This window comes from Lycorma delicatula, chromosome 7 (genome assembly GCF_047948215.1).
Source record: "Lycorma delicatula isolate Av1 chromosome 7, ASM4794821v1, whole genome shotgun sequence".
Taxonomy (NCBI): domain Eukaryota; kingdom Metazoa; phylum Arthropoda; class Insecta; order Hemiptera; family Fulgoridae; genus Lycorma; species Lycorma delicatula.
The window spans coordinates 125,398,628-125,419,511 of record NC_134461.1 but is presented as its reverse complement, the minus strand read 5'-3'; the positions used below and the strand labels follow the sequence as shown (position 1 = coordinate 125,419,511).

At 28.7% G+C, this 20,884-nt stretch overlaps 2 protein-coding genes across 2 annotated transcripts in view; one reads left to right on the top strand and one right to left on the bottom strand.

Annotated features, from left to right (window-relative positions):
• LOC142328372 (uncharacterized) overlaps positions 1 to 8,409 on the top strand; it is a 77,638-nt gene extending 69,229 nt beyond the window's left edge. The window contains exons 20-22 of the mRNA XM_075372079.1: positions 3,462 to 3,595; positions 4,485 to 4,574; positions 8,019 to 8,409. Of these exons, the coding sequence (XP_075228194.1) occupies positions 3,462 to 3,595; positions 4,485 to 4,574; positions 8,019 to 8,162 (368 nt within the window). The 3' untranslated portion in view covers positions 8,163 to 8,409. The remainder of the gene's footprint in view (positions 1 to 3,461; positions 3,596 to 4,484; positions 4,575 to 8,018) is intronic.
• A 970-nt stretch (positions 8,410 to 9,379) lies between these two features.
• Positions 9,380 to 20,884, bottom strand: part of LOC142327944 (prostatic acid phosphatase-like) — a 34,961-nt gene continuing 23,456 nt past the window's right edge. Inside the window, exons 6-8 of the mRNA XM_075371352.1 lie at positions 17,263 to 17,386; positions 13,398 to 13,600; positions 9,380 to 9,616 (exon numbers count right to left, since the gene is read on the bottom strand). Of these exons, the coding sequence (XP_075227467.1) occupies positions 9,476 to 9,616; positions 13,398 to 13,600; positions 17,263 to 17,386 (468 nt within the window). The 3' untranslated portion in view covers positions 9,380 to 9,475. The remainder of the gene's footprint in view (positions 9,617 to 13,397; positions 13,601 to 17,262; positions 17,387 to 20,884) is intronic.

Genomic DNA, 20,884 nt, shown 5'->3' with positions numbered 1-20,884 from the left:
AACAATCCATATTCCATATGTTCTGAAGTGCACGACATAAGGATTCCTGAGATGGTCTGATAACATGTTATAAATATGGAAATTTCTAAACCATGTATGTTTGCATGTAAATGGACTGGTATTTTTCCAGTTAACATAAGGTTCTTCACACATAATTGCATTAAATCCATTAATTTTAGATGTTTATGTGAAGTTAGCCAGTTTGCGTCTGATTCACCCTGACCCTCATTACACTGATAGAGAAACATTAAAAACCATTTCTTGAACTGTTTTTTTGCGTACATTACAGATCTGTAAATACAATTTTTCTATCACTCGTAGTTTTAAATAAATTACGCTTAAAAAATAAAGTAAAAACTGTAAAATTTATTATTTTGCATGGCCATACCTGTGTTAGAATGATTTCTATGAAGCTTTTCTTTTATAAATAGCCTCAAGCACATCCCGAATTAATATTAATTAATAATGTTAGTATTCCATTTCCCTTTATAGTGGCTTTCCATCACCGAAATGTTTTCAGGAAAAAATCCAAATGTGAGTGGAGAAAATGTATTTTCAAAGACATATTACATCCCATAGCTCTATAAGAAGTTGATTAACAGTATCGTGGTAATTGTCAAATTTTTGTTTCCCGAGAAAACTTTTGCTTAAATGAAGCCCAAACTGCACTTTCTGCATTATTTAACATTGATTCAAATACATCATCTTTGATCAACTCTCTTATTTGAGGACCAACAAATATTCCGTTTTTAATTTTTCCTTCATTTACATGGACTATCTTTTTTTACAAAATTTTTCATTAGTCCTAGTTTGATGTGGAGAGGGGGTTAATATGAAAACATATTAACCAACCAGAAATAATACTGATTAACCACAATTAATCTTAATCTTGATGTTTTGTATGTTGTTTTGTTGCAAATACATACAACAGATTTTTAAAGTCCTAATCTTTTCATGTTTTGTTTATTATGTATATTACAAATATATAGTATATTATATAATAACTGTATAATCATAAAATTATATCTTCTGTACTCTAAAAGTTTTATAAGAAAAATTCATTAAAATAAAGAATCCAAATAAAAACTGGTCTCCCAAATTAAATTGTGCAACAATGTTTAAAAATGTTTTTTATTATATTCAAATTACATGTGCTACTAGACATGCCTGAAAAACTTGTTTCAACGTGTTCGAACGTAAATGGTGAAGCACAAAAGGCCAAGCATCTTGAGGATTGTTCTTATAAATAAATTCTTACATCTAAAAATTATTATCTGTAAGATATGAGTATTTCGATAAGATTTTAAATGAGCATATACTTGAAAACTTCAAGCAGTAAATTTAGTGAAACATTGATGATGAGACACTGTTGCTCTAACAAGATGGAAGTATGGTCCAACAATTTCTTCCTAGCTTAGTTGGCTGATAAAAGGATAAATAATTTCATCGCACTTATGTTCTTGGTTTACTGTGTCTTGGAAAACTGAATGATGATTACCAACTGTAACACAATATAGTGTACCAAATTACACTCTTTTTGTCATATATCGGTTGTTCCAGTATCTTAAGAAAAATCAAGACCATATCTTGACTGTTCTGGTTGTGAACCTAATCTGATAAATGAAACCGCATTTCATCTGAAGAAAATGTTAGATTGAGAACATTGTTGTACTGTTCTTCATTTATAAAGTCTCAAATCCACTGGCAATAATTCAACACGTTTAGAAAAATTAGTCTTGTGAACTGATGTAAGTCAATTATTTTGTACAAAGTAGTTTTAAATATTTAGTCAGTGCTCTTTGCATATTACTTTTGAGATTTTTGCTTGTACCTATTAGTTAGCTATATGATCAGAAATCAGAAAATATGGTCTTCCAACTCTGGCATCTTTGACAAGATCAATTTTATCAGAATTTATGATAAAGTTCTCACAGCATTGCAATGTGGAACATTGAATGTAGAAAAATTTCCTTCACATATTTTATTTATTCACAAAACACAATAAAACAAGTTTTAAATCAAACAAAAGTGAGCTTATATGTATTAAAAATTTCTACACACTGAAAACATGGTTAGGGATTTCCATATTTATCACATGTTGTCAGACCTACTCAGGGATCCCAGGATCCTTATGTCATGCACTTCAATGTATTGCTGCTCAATGTAGAAGTGACACATGTCCATCACTCTTGCTGGTTAAAGAACAGAATTGATATTATTTACATTCATATTCATAGTTTAATCTGAGGATTACTTGTAAATTTTTAATTAATTACTTTTAACTTTTAGATTACACACCAAAGTCAAAAAGCTGATGTGATTATGGAAATAAAAAGTAACATCAGGAAAGGAAAGTCAATAATGAAACATTGAAATCGGCTGTGAACAGAGTCAGCTAGCTATAAGTTCCACTGCTGATAATATCAAAAACAAATGAAATCATATTTTAATGATTGATATTCACCTTTATATTTGTCTATATATATTTTGTTATCATGTACATTACACAACATTTTACACACTGGATTCAGTAAATACTAGCAAAGAATTTTTTTTCTAGCAAAGAATGCAAGCAAAGTCGACTTGTTTATGCTATTATCCATTCCTTTCTGATGAAAATATGTATTACATACAATACCCTCTATCTTTTTACACGTTTTACTTTTTACACGTTCTCTATCACTGAATTAAATGAATCTGGTTGTCTTAACATACAGATCATCTCTAAAAAATTGGCACAAATTTCTTTTCCATGTTATTAGAAGGCTTCTTCATTTTGAATTATATACAACATCCTCTGATAACACATTTCAAAGACCTCTGTTTTTTCCCTTTTTGTTTTTTCTATTCTCTTGTCAATCTAATCACAATGTAGGCGACTCTAGACTTTGTTATTTTTTCTCTAGGGAATTAGACGTTACAAAATTTGACATTACTGTATTGTTTCCTCTAGATACTCTTAGAAAAACAATGAAAGTTGACAGGCCTACATTCTTGTTTTCACTCCTTTCTTAATGAAAATCTAAATTTCCATTATCTTCAACTCTTATCGATGCTACATGATTTTTGTATGTCTTTTTACATTGTAGATCCATTCATCTATTGACCTAGTAAATTATGTTCTGGGTTCTTTGTAAAACTCATTGCCTTAGTATTGGTTCCATAACAATTAGTATTCTCAGGGAGAAGCATCCTATTGATTGAAAGATATGGAATAAAGTTAATGTCAAAACAATGTTTCATATATGATTTTTCATCACCAAAGTTAAAATTGTTTGCATTACTTAATTCCATACTTTTTGATATTTATTAGTGGTTAACATAATAAAGCCACTACTTAAATATAATATATGTAGTAGATGTTTTTTGATATTAGTGGTTAACATAATAAAGCCACTACTTAAGTATAATATATGTAGTAGATGTTTTGAAAGTAACTTTTGGATTAAACTCAATTTTAGTTTCAAAAGAAGCATCTGAGGCAGAGATGGAGAAAAAAGAAAGAAAACTGAGAATGAAATATTTGGTATCAAAAATTCAAGAAAAACTTTTAACTTTAGGAGCAGTGGACAAAGATGAAAAACTAATAAGCGAGGTATGATACTTATTAATCTTATTAAAAATTATAACATTAATATTCATAATTACTCATTAGGTGGGTCACACAGTCTTGTTGAATCTAAGCATTACTAATTTTGTCCTCTGTTAGCTTTCCTGTGAACTGGTGAATGATTTAACTATAATGAGCTGAATATATTGTTCCCATGCAGAGTGTTAGCAGACTATTCTTCTTCCAGAAGATTGCAGCAGACTATTCTTCTTCCAGAAGATTGCAATCTACACACCTAGTCTTCTGGTCATGTAGAGAAATTTCATGTAGGACATGTAGGTTGTAAGCAGATCATAAATGTGAGTTCTGTGCATGCACATACCCTGATAAATGGAACAGAGCCTCATCATTATAGAAAACATAATCCAAAATATCATCAAAATTGTATTCTAAACACTGTTTTTCTGTCAGCGTGACTTTCACATTGACATGTTGGACTACATTGTATAGCAACTGATGTCTTGCAGTCCTTCTTCATTAAGTACTGTTGGTCTACCATTTCCCTCATAGGCCTTTACCAATCTTGTTTCCCTAAATTTCTCGATTAGCACTCACACTGTTGTTTGAATGGAAAACTTGTCTTTCTGGTGTGTCTGATTGTGTGTGTGTACATGTGCACGCAGGCATGCATGTACATACAGATGCATCATCACAGAAGATGTATTCAACAAGAAACATTTACTGTTTACAGTTAACACTATTCTCAGTGCACATCAAAAGACACTGTCTCAATCATTCTAAAGCATGTTTATATACTGTATAAATACTTTTCATATGCACTGTAGTAATTTAAAAAAATTTGAGAATCATTGATTGCACTGTAGGTTAATACATATGTTAATATACATTTATAAATGAATATTTTTTTTTTTAGGATATATCATTGATGGAAATTCTAATGACTGATGCAGACTATGAACTGAAACCTATTTCATTACAAAGTCTTATTCATAAAACAATTGAGGTATATATTTACTTGGATTAAATTTATCAAACTAATTAGCCTACATCTCAGTTGAATTCTTACAGGAGTTAAAAATAAATCAGAAGAAAAGAATCTGTCTCTGATTCACTCATTCTTCATGCCTCAACATAAATTCAATACAAGCAATGGATTTTACATGATTTAGAACATGTAAAATATGTTCTAAATCTAGATATACCTCAATCTATGGAAATAGCAGCTTCTCTCTTAAATCCCATGATAAGCCAAATTTGGTTTTCTTGAGAAACATTAAATTTCTCAAAAAATATGTTATTTCTCTTGTTAATTTCTTTATAAGATCAAAAAAATGAAATTTGCTCTTTATGGTTTTAAATAATTTAAGCAAAAATTTACTTTTAGCAAAGCAGTAAAAATAAACCATTAATATTGATTCTTAAAATTATTCAGTAATATTGAAATGCTATTTCATCAAAAAAGAATAATTTATCTTAACCAGTCAGCTTTCCTATTCTGAATTGTTTGATTGAGCTTCTATTCACATTATTATTTTAACTGTCATTATTTTAGTTTTCACTACATCTCTAAATCTAATCTTCTCCACTCCCCTCCATGCTCACATTTCAATGTCTCCATGCTTTTCCTTAGTATCCATGTTTCACATCCATATAGAAGTACATTCTGTAAGATTTTCAGAACTTCATTCTTTAACTGTTAACTCAATCTTATTGTGAAATATCCTTATTTTCCTGTTAAATGCCTTCTTAGCTATAAGTATACTATTCTTACTTTTTTAGCATTACCTTTTTTTACTACCTTATTGTCTGTACAGTTTTATAAATTTTATAGGTATACATTGGCTTATTGACTTTTACCCTCATTACTTTAGATTTCTTAACATTCATATTCTTTCTATATTCTGTCATGTCTTCTAATCTTAAAATCATCTATTGAATCCTATACTTAATCTGCTAAAAAAAAAAGAAAACCTTGTCATCTGAAAATCGTTTATCTCTACATTTTATTCTCCTTTTCTTACATTAATTCTTTTATCTTTTAAAACAAAAACTCTGGACAAAAACAAAGATTTGAATTATTTTTAATAAGGTATCTCAGGGCATAGAATGTAGTATTGCATTGAGGATAAAAGATTAGCAAATTACTGGAAGGAATGAAAAATATACATAAATCTCTTAACGTTTCTTAGTAATATCATTTTTAATAAATACTTTGAATAGACAACAAAAAATACATTACCAAAATAAATTAAATCTTTTCAATTAATTAATAATAATAATAATAATAATATATATATATATATATATATATATATATATATATATATATATATATATTATAATTATAAAGCATGACTTTAGTATTTTTTTTATATTCTGCTTAAATACTTATAGTATTTAAGCAGAATTATATATTTATTGTATTATACAGTATTTGGTAAGAGTACTTGTTTAATAGACTAATATTCATTCTGTGATCATACGAGTAATATGATTTCAGTTTAAACAATCTGTATGTCAATAGTGCATGAATAGTTTCTGGGTATTCCCTGCTTTCTCCTACCTTACTATATTTTCTGTGGGACTTCAGCTGAGATGGTGGATGTATCAGTTATTTGATGCTAAATTACCAGAATAAGATAATTATGTAAAAACATTTTATTCTGTTTTCCAGCGCTTTCTTCACTTATGCTTTTTATTCAGTATCTTTACACTTTCTTTATTCAGTGTTTTGTCTGCTTTATTATATTTGCTACACAGAAATTTTATTGCAGTGTGTACTAGTTTTTTTTTTTTTTTGTAAAAACAGATTAATTTCTGTAATTCTAATGTTGTCCATTGTCAATACTAATATTTTTTTGGTAGTAAAAATGATGTAGTATGATGTATAGTGAATATGTAAAACAAAAATTTAATTGCCCGTATCAATTTTTTTTTTAAGTGCATACCATACTTCTGTAAAGATTTTAAATTCTTCAGTTGTAGATCATCTAATCAATTTTTTTAATTTACAAAAGTAAATAGTTTTAAATAAGCCAAAAAAGCCAAAGCAGAAATAAACTTATAATTTATTGAATATATTTTCGTTTCGAATGTTTTCAGAGATACTATGATTATAAACTTACGTATGATTTTTATATTGTAACACTCATTCAGTGCTTTCTAAAATTACATTCTGATCTTATGAGATTACATTTTTTTCAGTAAAACATGTCAAATTTACAAAGTATTTAGTTATATTTTCCAAAGTCATATTCTGACATATTCTACTAAATGATTTTATGTTAAATATGCTAATCAGTACAGTATTTCTTGGCTTATTTTAAAAAAATGTAGCCCTTTCTTTTCACAGCATGTTTTTTTTTTTACTCAGCCCTGCTTTGTTTTAACTACCTATAAACTAACCCATTCTCTAAAGCAATAAATTTAGAGGATTTTTTCTTCTTAACCCTCTTTATCAATTCGTTATTATTTGGCATCTTGATAGTCAGCTCATGTGTTTCTTTGTTTTTATTTCAAATGTATTTTAATAGTTCTTAAAGAGTTTAAAAATAAGAAAACAGCATTTCAAGATAAGAATATCCTGTTACTGTTTTTCCTTTAAAAAAAATGGGTCATAAAGTTTTGTAAACAAAATAAAAAAAAAAACTTTGATGAATCTTGCCCCTGCTGTGCAATCTCTTTCAGATTCTCGAGTCCCCATAAATGTACATCGTAATGTGAAACTTTACTACTTAAATTAAGTGTTGCTTTATTACTATAAATTGTCTTCCATACAACTAAGAGTATATCACAGAAATCTTTAAGTTTTCTTTTATCAGAATTGGCTGCACCAATTCTGATTGGTATGCCCTGAAATCTGAGGATTGTCTTAAATCATGCCAAACAGCCGTAGAAAGACTTTGTTAGTACAAGTAAACTTTTTTGGGCTTCACTGCAAACCTCTTGAATTTGTTGTATGTCTTGTTCTGAGGTGTGTGAATCTTTCCATTTGCATAAACATCAATCTTAAAACACTGTTGAAACACATGCTGAACCAATATTACCAACTTAGTCTTGCTACATTGTTGAACACAAAATTCCTTCTGTTGCATAGATACCATGTTATTTACAACTGAGGTTAACATTGTTTGACCGCTAATATTACAGTCTGGCAGCCGTATTTGAAACTCTTGTGTCACAAGTGTATGGTTTTGAAATTGGGTTATTCTTTTTGATACTTGTATAATAATCAAATGTTAAAAGTATGCTAAATGCTAAGTACATAACTATATATTTTTAATTATTTAAAAGTATATTTCTCTGAGGAAGTGTACCATCAAAAACATTGAAATACGAATTCAGTAAGTAAACCATAAAATTTCTTTCTGCTGGTTTGAAAAAATAAAATAAACTATAATTGCATAATTAGACAAAAAAAATTAATTTTTTTTATATTTTTTGTTAGAGATTTTCAGATTATATATTTACTGTGGCTGAAGAAGCTGTTGCAGAGCAAGAAAAATATTTAAATAATTCTAAAAAATGGATTCGTAATTGGTGGAGTAATGTTGATAAAGTAAGGAATGTTTTTGGGTATACTTTAATTTGAAAATTGTTGTTGTATATGCAATAGGAAAAAATTCTATGGTCTCAAGGTTTTATATTCCTGAGAAATAGAATCTTTTTCTATGAATACCTAAAGAATTTAACATTGGTGAAAATCATTTTATTATATATTTAATGATATTTTATGATATGTCTATATTACTGCCAGTGTTTACTTAAAGTGTATGAAACACACTATTTATTTGGAAGATGTACACTAATATTATTAATAAATATGATTTTTTTAAATATATTAATAGTTTTTTCTTTGATGAAATCAATCTAAGTGACTAATGAACGAGAAAACAATAGGAAGGGTGTTTGAAATTATCAAGTGTAAATCATATACAAAGTTATCAGGTAAAAAGCAATAAACTATTATGAATTTCCCATACTTTTAATCTTTATTTTATAGTGAATACCTGCTTTAAGGTGAACCAAACTATATGAAAATAAATAAAGATCTCAGGTTTGAATTCCAGTTAGGCATGGCATTTTTCATATTCTACATAATTTCAATTTCAAAATTCCCATAGACAAGCTTCAAGCACATGTTATAAATAAACGTCATAACAAATACAGAAGTCAATATTAAAGCAAATCTTGCTTAAACATAAACCATAATACTGAGATGCCTGAAGAAAAATTTGAGATAGTAACTTATCTATAAAAATAGATTATAGGAAAAGAAAAATTTAACGTTAAGACACACTTATGATATTGACCTTTTTTGACTAAAACAATGGTAATGAAATGGTAACAGAAAGGAGGAATAATGACTAATTAAACATAAACACATGGGAAAATAACTACTGAGAGAACGGAGCTGTGTCAAGTCAATTCTGTTATTCTTTGGAGGAATATGAGTATACCAAATCTCATCTTTTAAGCTCCAAACCTCTAGATATTGTTAAGCTCAAATTTTTCAAACAATTTCAATAATTGCTACATATACTTCTAATTATTTATTTCCATGTTGAGATGTAATATTTTTTCTTTGAAGGTCAAGGTTTGAAATCACTGTTTAGGCAGTTGTATAAAATGTTTTCTAATTGTGTATAAACTTTTCTTAATATTAAGCTAATTTTGTATGCCTTATGCAAAACTAGCTTGAATAGAGCCAATCTTCAATTTTAAATCTTTTCTAAATCTTTAGAGTGAAAAGAATTTTTAGTTAAGGTAAGGATAAGCATAAAAAAAAATCAAATTGTATTTTAAAAATTTATTTTAAATCATGAATCCATAATGTTTATTATTCTTCTTACTATTCTACTTTTCCCACATTTTTTTTTAATATTAAAAAATTTCAGTGAGTCTTCATTCAAAGCATTGTGTATTCCAATCAACTGATCTAACATATTCTGTTATATTTAGAAACATATCCAGTGTACAAGGTACTGTACATTCAGGTATTTTTAGCTCATAAGGTACTGTCTCGGCAAAATGTGAATAAAACATCTGACCAGAAAAGAAATGTGTAATCAATAATTGTTATAACAGAATTTTATATTATTTTAATGACTGCATTTAAAAAAAAAAAATTTAATATTCCGCTTTTTAAAAAATGATATATTAATTTAAAACTTAACTAAACAGTATCACTATTATCCACACCTGCAAAGTAAGGAAACTGTAGACGTATTAAAAGAATTTAATGATTTTGGTACTTGGCAAACCCATTCTTATGAAACTGTAGTAATCATTAACAGAAATAACACTACCTGTTATGATAAATACTCTTCATTCAGAATACTCTTCATTCTCTACTCTTCATTCAGAAGTCTGTGGATTGGAACTCCTGTCAGCTTGTCATTTTTTGAGTGTTTATGATTGTATAAATAATAAAATTATGGTTAATAAACCATACTTGTTTGTAAACCATAAACTATGGTTGAAATTGTGCAAAAAATAAGTAATAAACAATAAAAGTTAACAAGTCAAGTCCTCTTGTCTCTAATTCTGCTGACCTCTCATTATGGAATTGTCTTTCTTAAGGCATTAAGCATCCTGTCTTTCATATGGAGGATCTGTGACATCAGGCTTTGCATTTTTCATGTGCTACAAAACTCATTTCTTATAATAAAAACAAAAAAAATATATAAATATAAATATAAAAAAATTATAAATATAAAAACATAACAAAAAAACAAAAATATAAATTTTTTTCAAAATGAGCTTGGCAGAATGTTGACATGCATTAAAATAATTCTTTTATTATTCACAATGTTATCAATCTTAAACTCAAAAATTACAAATTTTGTAATATTTCTTTTGAAAATTAACTATAAAAGTAACCCTGCTATGTAATATTACAGTTTTGCTAATTTATGTTTGTCATCGTAATCAAATTCTGCTTCATTGGTAGATTATTAGGATAGAGTTATTTTAAAATTCATTTACTCATTACTCTCTCAACTTTTATTTATTTCTATATTATTTTCTGTACCCTCAATTTAGCATGGTAATAAAAACAGTATTTGACCACAATTAGATATTTATTTTTTATGAGGTTTTAACTGAAATATTTCAAAATACATATTTTTAAAAATTAGCTTGATATGTTATGAGTAATGATGAAAGTGGCTATCTACAGGAGGATAGTGTCATCATTTCACTGTCTTGGAGATTTACATTTTTAATAATTACATATTGTGTAAGCCATTATTGGCTTGTGTACAAAATCTGCATAAAACATATTGAAATGAACTGCTCTATTAAAATTAATTTTGAAGTTAGACCCATTCTAGTGTTTTTTGGAAAACATGGGATGCCATGTTTTACATTTTTTGAAGTATCTTTTTTTTTCTTCCAATATCATTAATTCTTGTATGAATGAATGTAAATGAAGTGTGTAGCCTTGTACAGTCTCAGGTCGACCCATCCTGAGATGTGTGATTAACTGAAACCCAACCACCAAAGAACATCGGTATCCACGATATTGTATTCAAATCTGTATAAATGTAATAACTGCCTTTACTAGGATTTGAACCTTCAAAATTAGCTTATTTGAGATGAGTTCACATGTTGTTTAAGGTGCCTTATCTAAGTTGACAAAATGGCTGAAAATGAAGTACATGTGTGCTCTAAAGGGGGCTTGATTTTGGAAATTAAACCGGATATAATTATCAATTATAATAAAAATACAACCGGGGTAGATAGAAATGACAAGATTATATCATACTATCCATTCAAATGTAAGTAAATAAAATGATGGAAAAAATTATTTTTCTACTTATTTATGATGTCAATTACAAATGCCTTTATACCAGAAATCATGACCATTGCATTTGAAGCACTGTCATTTAGAGAAATGTGTTATCAATCAAAATAGCTTAAGGAAAAAAGTCAACAATAGTAAAAACAGACTAACAGGTCCTCACTTTCTTGAAAAAATACCTGCAACTGAAAAGAAACCGCAGCTCACAAGGATCTGAAAAGTCTTTTCTGAATAAAAGAGGCAGCCACACGGAAAACTGGAAGAAAGGAAACTACTTAGTGGTGGTCTGAGTGTGCAGGAGCTTTGTATATACATGACTGTTTTAAAATTTACCACACTAAACCTTATAAAATTTAAAACTGTGCCCTTTGAGTGCCCTTAGTTTTATTTATATCCTTCACTTCTGTTTCTTGTTTAATTACTAAACCACTATTTTACCTCTTTCATGCCCTTTAAAATTTTTCTCATCACCCTAATTTCCTCTGGTACCACCAGAGTATTACATCAATTTCTATAAGATCAAAGTTTGAAAGCCATGTGTTCGGGTTGTTGTTAAAATAATAGTTTTGAAATGTATCCCTCTTCACTAACAGCACCTTGTTACTCACTGATATTACCCCCACCCAATGTAGCAATTATACTCTCCAATTTGTTTTTAATTGTGTTCTCAAATCCTGCTATAGTACTATCTATCCATTGCTTTTTACTTTGTTTAATCTTTGTCTGTTATTATTATTATTATTATTGTTTTTGCTTCATTAATTTTTAATCCAGGTGGAATCAGTAATGTCATTACTTTTTCATTTTGGGTGAATAATAGAACTTAGATAATACTTAGACACTACTTAGAACTAGATAATCAGTAAGTAAACCTTATATATGTTAAACTTTTAGAATTTATACATCTTCTAGAGGCAATTCCACTCCATTTTCTTAAAAACCTCTTCAAACACACAAAGATTGGAAATGATAATGGCTATTTTAAAAAATGCTACTTTTCAACATATTTCAAGGATCTTTCCATTTTCACTAAATCTTTTCTATTTTCAAAGAAAAAATAGAAAATGTTACCTGTACCTCTGATTTTAAAATAATAGTATCATCATCTAATTGCCTATAATAACAGTACTTTCTGTAATCAAAATCTACAAGTTCATCCAGATCTCATTAACAGAAAGGAAAACTTGTATAATTTCATTGATTATTCAGATACAGTTATAAAAATCTCTTTAGTAACTCTCTCAAAAAGTTCATCAAATTTAACTTAACCTTCAAATGAATGTAGTTGTTCCAATTGTTGTGTTGCTGTTAACAGATTCTCATATGGCATGAATGAAGTCCTATGCAAGATCTACCGCATGAAAATAAATAAGAACAAGACAAAAGTAATGAAATGAAGTAGAAATAATGTAGATGAACCACTGAATATAAATGTAGGAAGAGAAAAAATTGTGGAAGTAGAAGAATTCTGTTATTTGGGAAGTAGAATTACTAAAGATGGATGAAGCAGGAGCGATATAAAATGCCAAATAGCACAGGTGATCAAGCTTTCAGTCAGAAATATAATTTGCTTACATCAAAAATTAATTTAAACATCAGGAAAATGTTTTTGAAACTATGTTTGGAGCGTAGCTTTGTATGGAAGTGAAACTTGGGATGATCAGAATACCTGAGAAGAAAAGATTAGAAACTTTTGAAATCTGGTGCTGTAAGAGAACGATAAAAATCGAATGGGTGGATAAAGTGACAAATGAAGAGGTGTTGCGTCAAATTGATGAAGAAAAAAAAGCATTTGGAATAATATAGTTAAAAGAAGAGACTTATAAGCCACATATTATGGCATCCTGGAATAGTCACTTTAATATTGAGGGACAGGTAGATGGGAAAAATTGCAGGCAGGCAATGTTTATTATATGTAAAACAAATTGAGGGATGCAGGATGTAGAGAATATACCAAAACGGTATATCTGAAAACAATAAAACAAAACATCTAAATAGATGAATAATTAAGACTATACTTACTCTCACATAGTATGTATCACCGTATCGATGTAATTCAAATGTCAATGTTGCTCCAAAATCAGGGATTAAATACTCTTTAAATTCTAATGCTCTAAATGTATTTATGATTGTGAGATCATGGGCTGAGTACAATAATAATTTATCTTTTATAAGACCTTCACTTTTATCTTTAAACTGATGAAGAATTTCTTTAATTACAGGTCCTGAAATATAAACAATTTTATACTCTTATGTTTATAGATTATAAACATAATGTATAGCTGTTATATATTAGTATATTCATTAATTTTGAACATAATTAATCCATTGTTGTATATTTTAAATATAGTATGATTTCATACAGTCATTCCTAAAATACCAGAAAAAACTTTGATGAATACTTAAAATATTTTAATTATTAAAAAATTTCTACTAAAAAATTAAAAGATTCAGAGACAAATGGAAAATGAATTGTATCAATTTCAATTTGTCTCTGAATTTTTAAAAAAATTTTATAAAATTTGGTACAAATATTTAAACTGCCATTTTCTGTGAAAAACATTAAGGAGGTATTGTTTTCAAATTTAAAATTTGTAGCAATAACCATTTTTTTACATCATTGATATGATATTTGTGATAAATAAATTTACCATTGATTTAAATGTCTATTAATTTAAATGTCTATGTAGCTCAATCGCCCTTAGGGGTGGGCATAGTGTATCCTTAATTTAATGTCAATTGTAATGGAATTTAATTTTTTTGTTTGTAATGAAGAAAATTTGAAAATGTACTTCAATAAAATGCCAAATCTATATTTTTTATTAGCTAAAATCCCAAATATTTCAACAGATGATAATGTCATTTATTCAAATATGATTTCAAATAATGGAAATCACTAGAGTGAGATTGCTAGATGTTTTTGGAACCTTAGCTTAATATTCAGGGAAGAATTTTAATAATAATTATTACATCTGATCATGAACTGAACCTTTTTTATAGTCTAAAGATTGTAAAAGATTATTTTATAATAATGTATAATTAGTTACTGGGAATAAAAAATAAAATGTTCTGTTACCAACCCAAGATCAGATAGATTGTAATACAAAGAATGAGGTTGATCAAAGGACTGAAGATATCTAAAAAAATTGGAGGTTACGTTAGGCGGATAATTTAATATTGGTAATGCTAATAAATAAAACAGACTTTGTTACTTGAATAATCAATTTCTTATATTTATATAAATTTCTTTGAAGCATTTAAAAAGAAAAAAATACTTTTCATCAGAAAATGAAGAGCTTTCATCAGCTCCAACTCTTGACATCCATGGTATTGTCTTAAGCCTTAAATCCAGAAGATACCAGATTCAAATCCAAAAAATGTCTGTTCTATACTTCTATACAAAACTTTTTTTTCTGTGGTCAAATTTATTAAAATTTTAACTATAATCTCAAAAAAGAAGTGATCAATGAATGATTCTGCCAATTTAAATTTCGTTATAAATATTTATTCTTTGTTCATTGGTTTCTTATTTTTATATTTCCCAGTAATTCTTTCTTTATTATTGGAACTCATTTAAAATATTTATAGACAATTTTCTATGCTTATTAAGATTGGTTTGGTATTTTGTGATAAATTATGGCCTTTTCTTTCAATCAAATTTGAATAAATCTAATCATTTTGATACTTTCCTATTCTATTAATAGTGTAATGTACGGAAGTTAAAACATTATTATTGGGATTAAATGATGTTTTAATGTTAATAAAAAAATTATTAAATAGTTTTTATGATTTTTTTTAAATCTGTTGTTAAAAATGAAAGTTTTTGTGACAGTTTTGAATTAAGAAATTGCATAAAAAAAAAATAGTAATAATATTGACTTAAAGGGATAATGCAGTTAATTATGTTAACTTATATTAGTGTAACAGAATAAATATGTACAAATCACAATCACCAACCATAATGCTCCTGAAATATATAACTAAAATTTAATAGTTGCAGAATGTTCTACGTCAGTTAAATGGAGTTAAACAAACTTATAATAAATACTTAAAAGTGTTGTTCAAACACAACAGTGCCTTTACAGTGATGTTCTCTTGCAGTGATAATTTAGTCAACTTATTTGCATGTATTTGCAGTGAAGTATAAAACTGATTGCTTCAAGATGGCACACTCAAACTATATTTGATGAGATCATACCTTGGACAATGACAAGAACACATTTAATTATCATTTATATCTTGTCAGAAAAGCCAGTGAAAATGTTTTTAGAATAGTGACCCAAAAATTCAGAATAATAACCACTGAATTCAATCAAAACAAGAAAATCTGGACAATATAGTTTTGGCAGTTGTGTTATACATAATTTTATAAAAAAGTGTAGTAGAATTATGGACAAGAGCAAAATACTAGCTAATAGAAATAATTGTTAGGCAAACACTTGCTCTAAAAAATCTTATTACATGGGGAATTTCATCACGAGATGCTTTACATATAAGAAAGATTTTCAAAAGTTGGATGTGTTCCATGGCAAGAACACATAGTTTAAAAATCAATTATTTATCAGTGACTGTAAATAAATTACGTTGTGAAATAGTCTTATGAATTTGAATCTGCCTAAGTTAAAATAAGAAATATATCATTACATATTCTTACCATCTGTTTTCATTTCATTAGCTATCTCATTCCAAATCCCTTTATGACCTACATCAATGTAATTTTTATTTCCTAAATCATTAGACGATGTCTCTGCACTGGTTCAGTCGAACTATTCATTATTCATAGGTATTAATAGTATTTTGAAAGTGGAAAATAAGTTATAAATATAATAACTACAATAATAATAAAATGCTTAAAAAATTTAAAATTATTTATTAAAGTATACACAATTTAAAAATAACAATGCTAGCACACAGTATTATGGCAGTGAAAACCAAAAAATATCATCAAGCACTAATTTTTTTTCTGACTGCACATGTTCTATTCTCTGAGTAGCTGCTGTATGCAGCTGTCTGTTTGAACATGTCAGTTATAAAACAAGACAATATTTTTTGTTGTAAGAAAATTGCAGTGTGAGAAAAAATAACTGTTGTCATAATGTCGGGGCCTGAACTGAACGCTGTGGTGTGCAATCAGTTTGAGGGCGAGAAGATATCCTCCGTTAAAGCCACTGCTGGCTAGGAACGGAGGGGGTGGTGTAGCGACCAGACACGCTAATATGCGGGATCTTCTCCCCTCGTTGGTGGGGGGGGGGGGGAATCGTGATGTTGTCGTAATGTACTGCCACTTTGCAGACACAAATCACAAAGATACAAACACAAGGATACAAACACTACAACAATCTTAATATTCTACATATTTACCAAAAGGACCATATCTTAATACACTTCATGTTTAAAATATGAAAATACAGCACAAGTGAACAGAACAATTAAAAAGTGCAATATTCTTGCACTTTTAAAAGGATCAAAACAATTAGTACCAGTGTGAAAACAATGGCACAAGTCACTGAGGATTCTTGTAAACTTGTAAAAGATTCTTGTAAAAGTTTTATTAGACTTATTTTGCTGTATAAACTGGGTGGTCTAGTTTATCATTATTTACTTTTAATTAATTTAATAGTAGGCTTAACTGATTGATTACAAATATTGTTGTGTGACTAAATCTAATAGCAACTCAGTTATTTTATTAATTTAATACCCAAATCGTATTTAGTAATTAAATAATCCAAATGTTTAAAAAAATTCAAACATAACTGAGAGATTCTTTCTGTTACTAAACAAAATCGTTTTACTATTTAAATTATTTGTATGTGTGATATCTTCTAAACAGAGAAATTTTTATAAAAATACTTATGAGAGAGAGAAAAATCAATGTTTACTACATTACCTCCATAAAATCTTTTTAATAATTTGTTCCATGTGTTAGTTGATGCAGCTAATTGTGCTATTTCATTCATTTTTTCAGGATAAATTTTTTTTGTCCATTCTGGTAAAATTAATCCATTACGTTCCTAAAATTTGTAAATGATAAGTTTAGTGTCTTAAAGTAAAATTGATAGCTTGTTTATGGACCTACATAATATTTACGCAATGTGAAATCATTCTGTATGGTTGCTATGTGATTAATTTTTCTCTGATAATTAATTCTGTTAATTCATCACTGTGTGCTGAAGTTGTTGAAAGTAGCACCAACTTGCATTGTAGAAACACTGTGACTTTAATCACTACTAGTTTGCAGCATATTCTACTAATAATAAAACAGCCAGAGTTTGGTTTGCAGTTTCTGCTAGTTGATTCCTAGAATCTGATATATTTTTCTCTAATGTGAACAAGGAACCTTAAGATTTTTTAAAACCTCTTCTCTTCTCAACTGATTGAAAATGAAAATTAGCAATGTTTTTTCCAACAGGATGTTCTAAATGCCTTAATTTTATCGAATTCACGTTGCATTCATGGAGTAATGTGTAATAAGAAAAGGTGTGTTTTTTATTTATGGGAATATGTGAGTAGGAAGTAAATGAGAATAAGCATAAAATTATAGATTAACTAAAGAAAACTATTTTTGAAATCATAAAACGTACTGAAATTAATGTTTTGTATAACATCAATTTCGATGTGTTTTCAATAATACATCTCAAAAAGTGCATAATATCCAGGAAAATTATTCACAACATAGCCTTGTATTTGTTTTTACAGGTATTTTAATAAAATAAAATTTTGAAAGTTTTATTTATCAACTTCAGTTTGTATTGCATTTTATATTTTCAAATACTTACATTTGCACTTAATTAGTTAATGTTGTTTTTATAAAGAAGCTAAATCATTAACCAAAGTGAAAAATGAATTCTGCATTAAACAAATTCAGGGTTTTTTTTTGTTTTAAACCACTCATTAAACTACTGGAACTTCTTCTGCCAAAGAACCTTTTGAAAATTATTAACAGAATTTCCAGTAGCGATGTTCATTGTACCAATCTTAAAAAGGTTACAAAATTCAAGAAAATAGTCAGAAATATATTCATTCAGTCATTGTCAAATTTAGTGTGCTTATATATTTTATATAGTGTTGATGCCTTGGTTGTTATGAGTTATGTAAACTTTATATTGTGGTTGAAGTCTTTGTATGTTGGCTCTATTTCCATAATATCATTCAAATATTGTGTAAAGGTAGAATGACACTGTTTATGATACTTAATGTAGTTATTTAATATTATAGAAACAGAACACAAATGCAAAGAACATGCAAATATTACAAATTGCACATAAAACCAAGATAACACAGATAGATTTACAGACATAAAATTTGACATTGAATATATAATATGAAATTTTAAACAATGTAGCTTTTAAGGTAGAAGGACAAATTTGAAAGTGGAATAAGTATGCCAGAAGAAAAAATAAGTTAAAATTTGCTGATTGCATTGTTGTTTTGGTAGAAACTAAAGATGAATTAGAAGAAATACTGAGTGCCTTAGATTTACTGAAGAGAGACTTCAATTTAAAAATAAAGAAGAATAAAACAAAGATAATGAAATACAATAGAAAGGAAGGGGCATTAAGAAATTAAATATTAGTATTTAGGAATGGGTTACAAATGGGAAATTATTTAAGTAGTAAAATTACAAAGTATGAACAAATTAATGTAGATACAAATAGTATACTGGTGCAAGGGTTTCTTGTAAAAAAGAAGCCTGATATTATTAAACATACCATAGTTTTAAGGAATTTTTCAAAAAGATATTGTGGAGTGTAGCACCTTGTAATAGTAAAAAATGAATCTTGTAAATGAAGTTAACTGATAAAACATAAAATGAGAGGTTTTAAGTTTAATGTGAGAAAGAAAATTTTAGCATAATCTTATAAAAAAAATTATGCTACAAGATTAATCGTATAGAACAGGTTGGTGAGCCATGTATTAAGTACATTCAGGTTTAACTAATTAAGAACAACAGAATGTGTAAAGGAAGACTGAATCACATAAGAGATAATTGTGAATGTAGGATGTGATAAATGTGTTTTGATTAAAAGATTAGCATAAAACAGGGAATGAAAAAACATTTCCTTATCTTGAAGATGTACTTCATTAACAACAGTGCTTATTAGTAATCCACAAAAGAAGGTGTACCTAATTACTTCCAAAACTTTAGAAGAAAAAGTTCCAAGTTTTTTAAAATTGAATTCATTTAATATTTAATCATCTCATTAATTTAAATTATGTACTTTGGAAGAACATATGTACTCAGGAAGGACATATGTACTCAGGAAGGACATATGTACTCAAGAAGGAATGGTGCCCTGCCGATGACCCTCTGCCCCTGTCGACCACTTTGATGAATAATTTCACGAAGCTGTTCGAGAAGATGCTGGTGGTGCGGCTCGATGACAACGTTGCTTGAAACTGTGTCCTAAGTACGTAACAGTACGGTTTTTGTTCAGTCATCGAGATGACTGACACCATCGACAGAGTAATGAATACAATCGACAGTGTGGTTGCTGGATTGAGACAAAGAAGGAAGTTCTTAAGTAAAGAAATTCTCTTCCTCTCCAAATCTCCTACTAACCATGGCCTGACACATTTAATTAGCTTGTATGTCCATCTTCTCCCCTTGTAAGATTCATCCCATCTGGACTGCCATCTGTCTGGGAGAACACTGTAAGATAATGCCCCCTATTCTGCCCCGCAGTGACAGTTGTCCCTGAACTATGCCAGCAAGTCTATCGGTGGGGTATTGGCAATAACGAATGCCGCCTCAGAGGAGACAGTTCTGTACCCCAAGAAGGCTCAGAGACATCCTTCTCTGGACCCGCTCAAGCGTCAGTCTGTTGCACTGTGTGTTCAAGGCTCTTAACCAGACAGGTGTCCCATATAGCAGGATTGAATTCAACACTGGAGTACAAATGCTATTTGGAGGTACTTGGCCCATTCACGTTGCTGAGAAGCATGCTCAGTGCAGCCACCATCTTCTCATCTTTAACCGTGGTTTCGATCATATGTCTACTAAAGGAATGCCTCCTGTTCAGCCATACCCCAAGGTATGGCTGAGAAGAACTTTGTCTTCTCCGTGGCTAGTTCAAGTACTTTATAGAATAGCCAGCCTCTCACTAACTTGATGACTTTGATTGCTTTTCTTCTCAGTTCTACCCACTATGATAAGAACCAACTCATCGTGAAAGAGGGGGAAGAGTTTTAGTTTATGAGAGCCTGACGCTGCCATATGTGCAAGCAGATGGTGTTTGCTAGAGATTTAAAGTAAGCTTTAAACTTATCTGATAAATTAATTGTAAAATAGACTACTAATTCGGTTTAAAGTCTACTATTTCTAACTTCCAAGTGGTAGTAGAACAAACATTAAAGTGGTAATAAACATTAAAACCAGATTTGTTAGTGTTTTCATACTTTCCTTAAAGAGAGAGTTTGTATAATTTTTATGAGTAATCAACATTTTTAATATATCCCCACCAGAAAAAATCATACGGGGTTAGGTTCAGACTTTTTGCAGGTCAGGTACA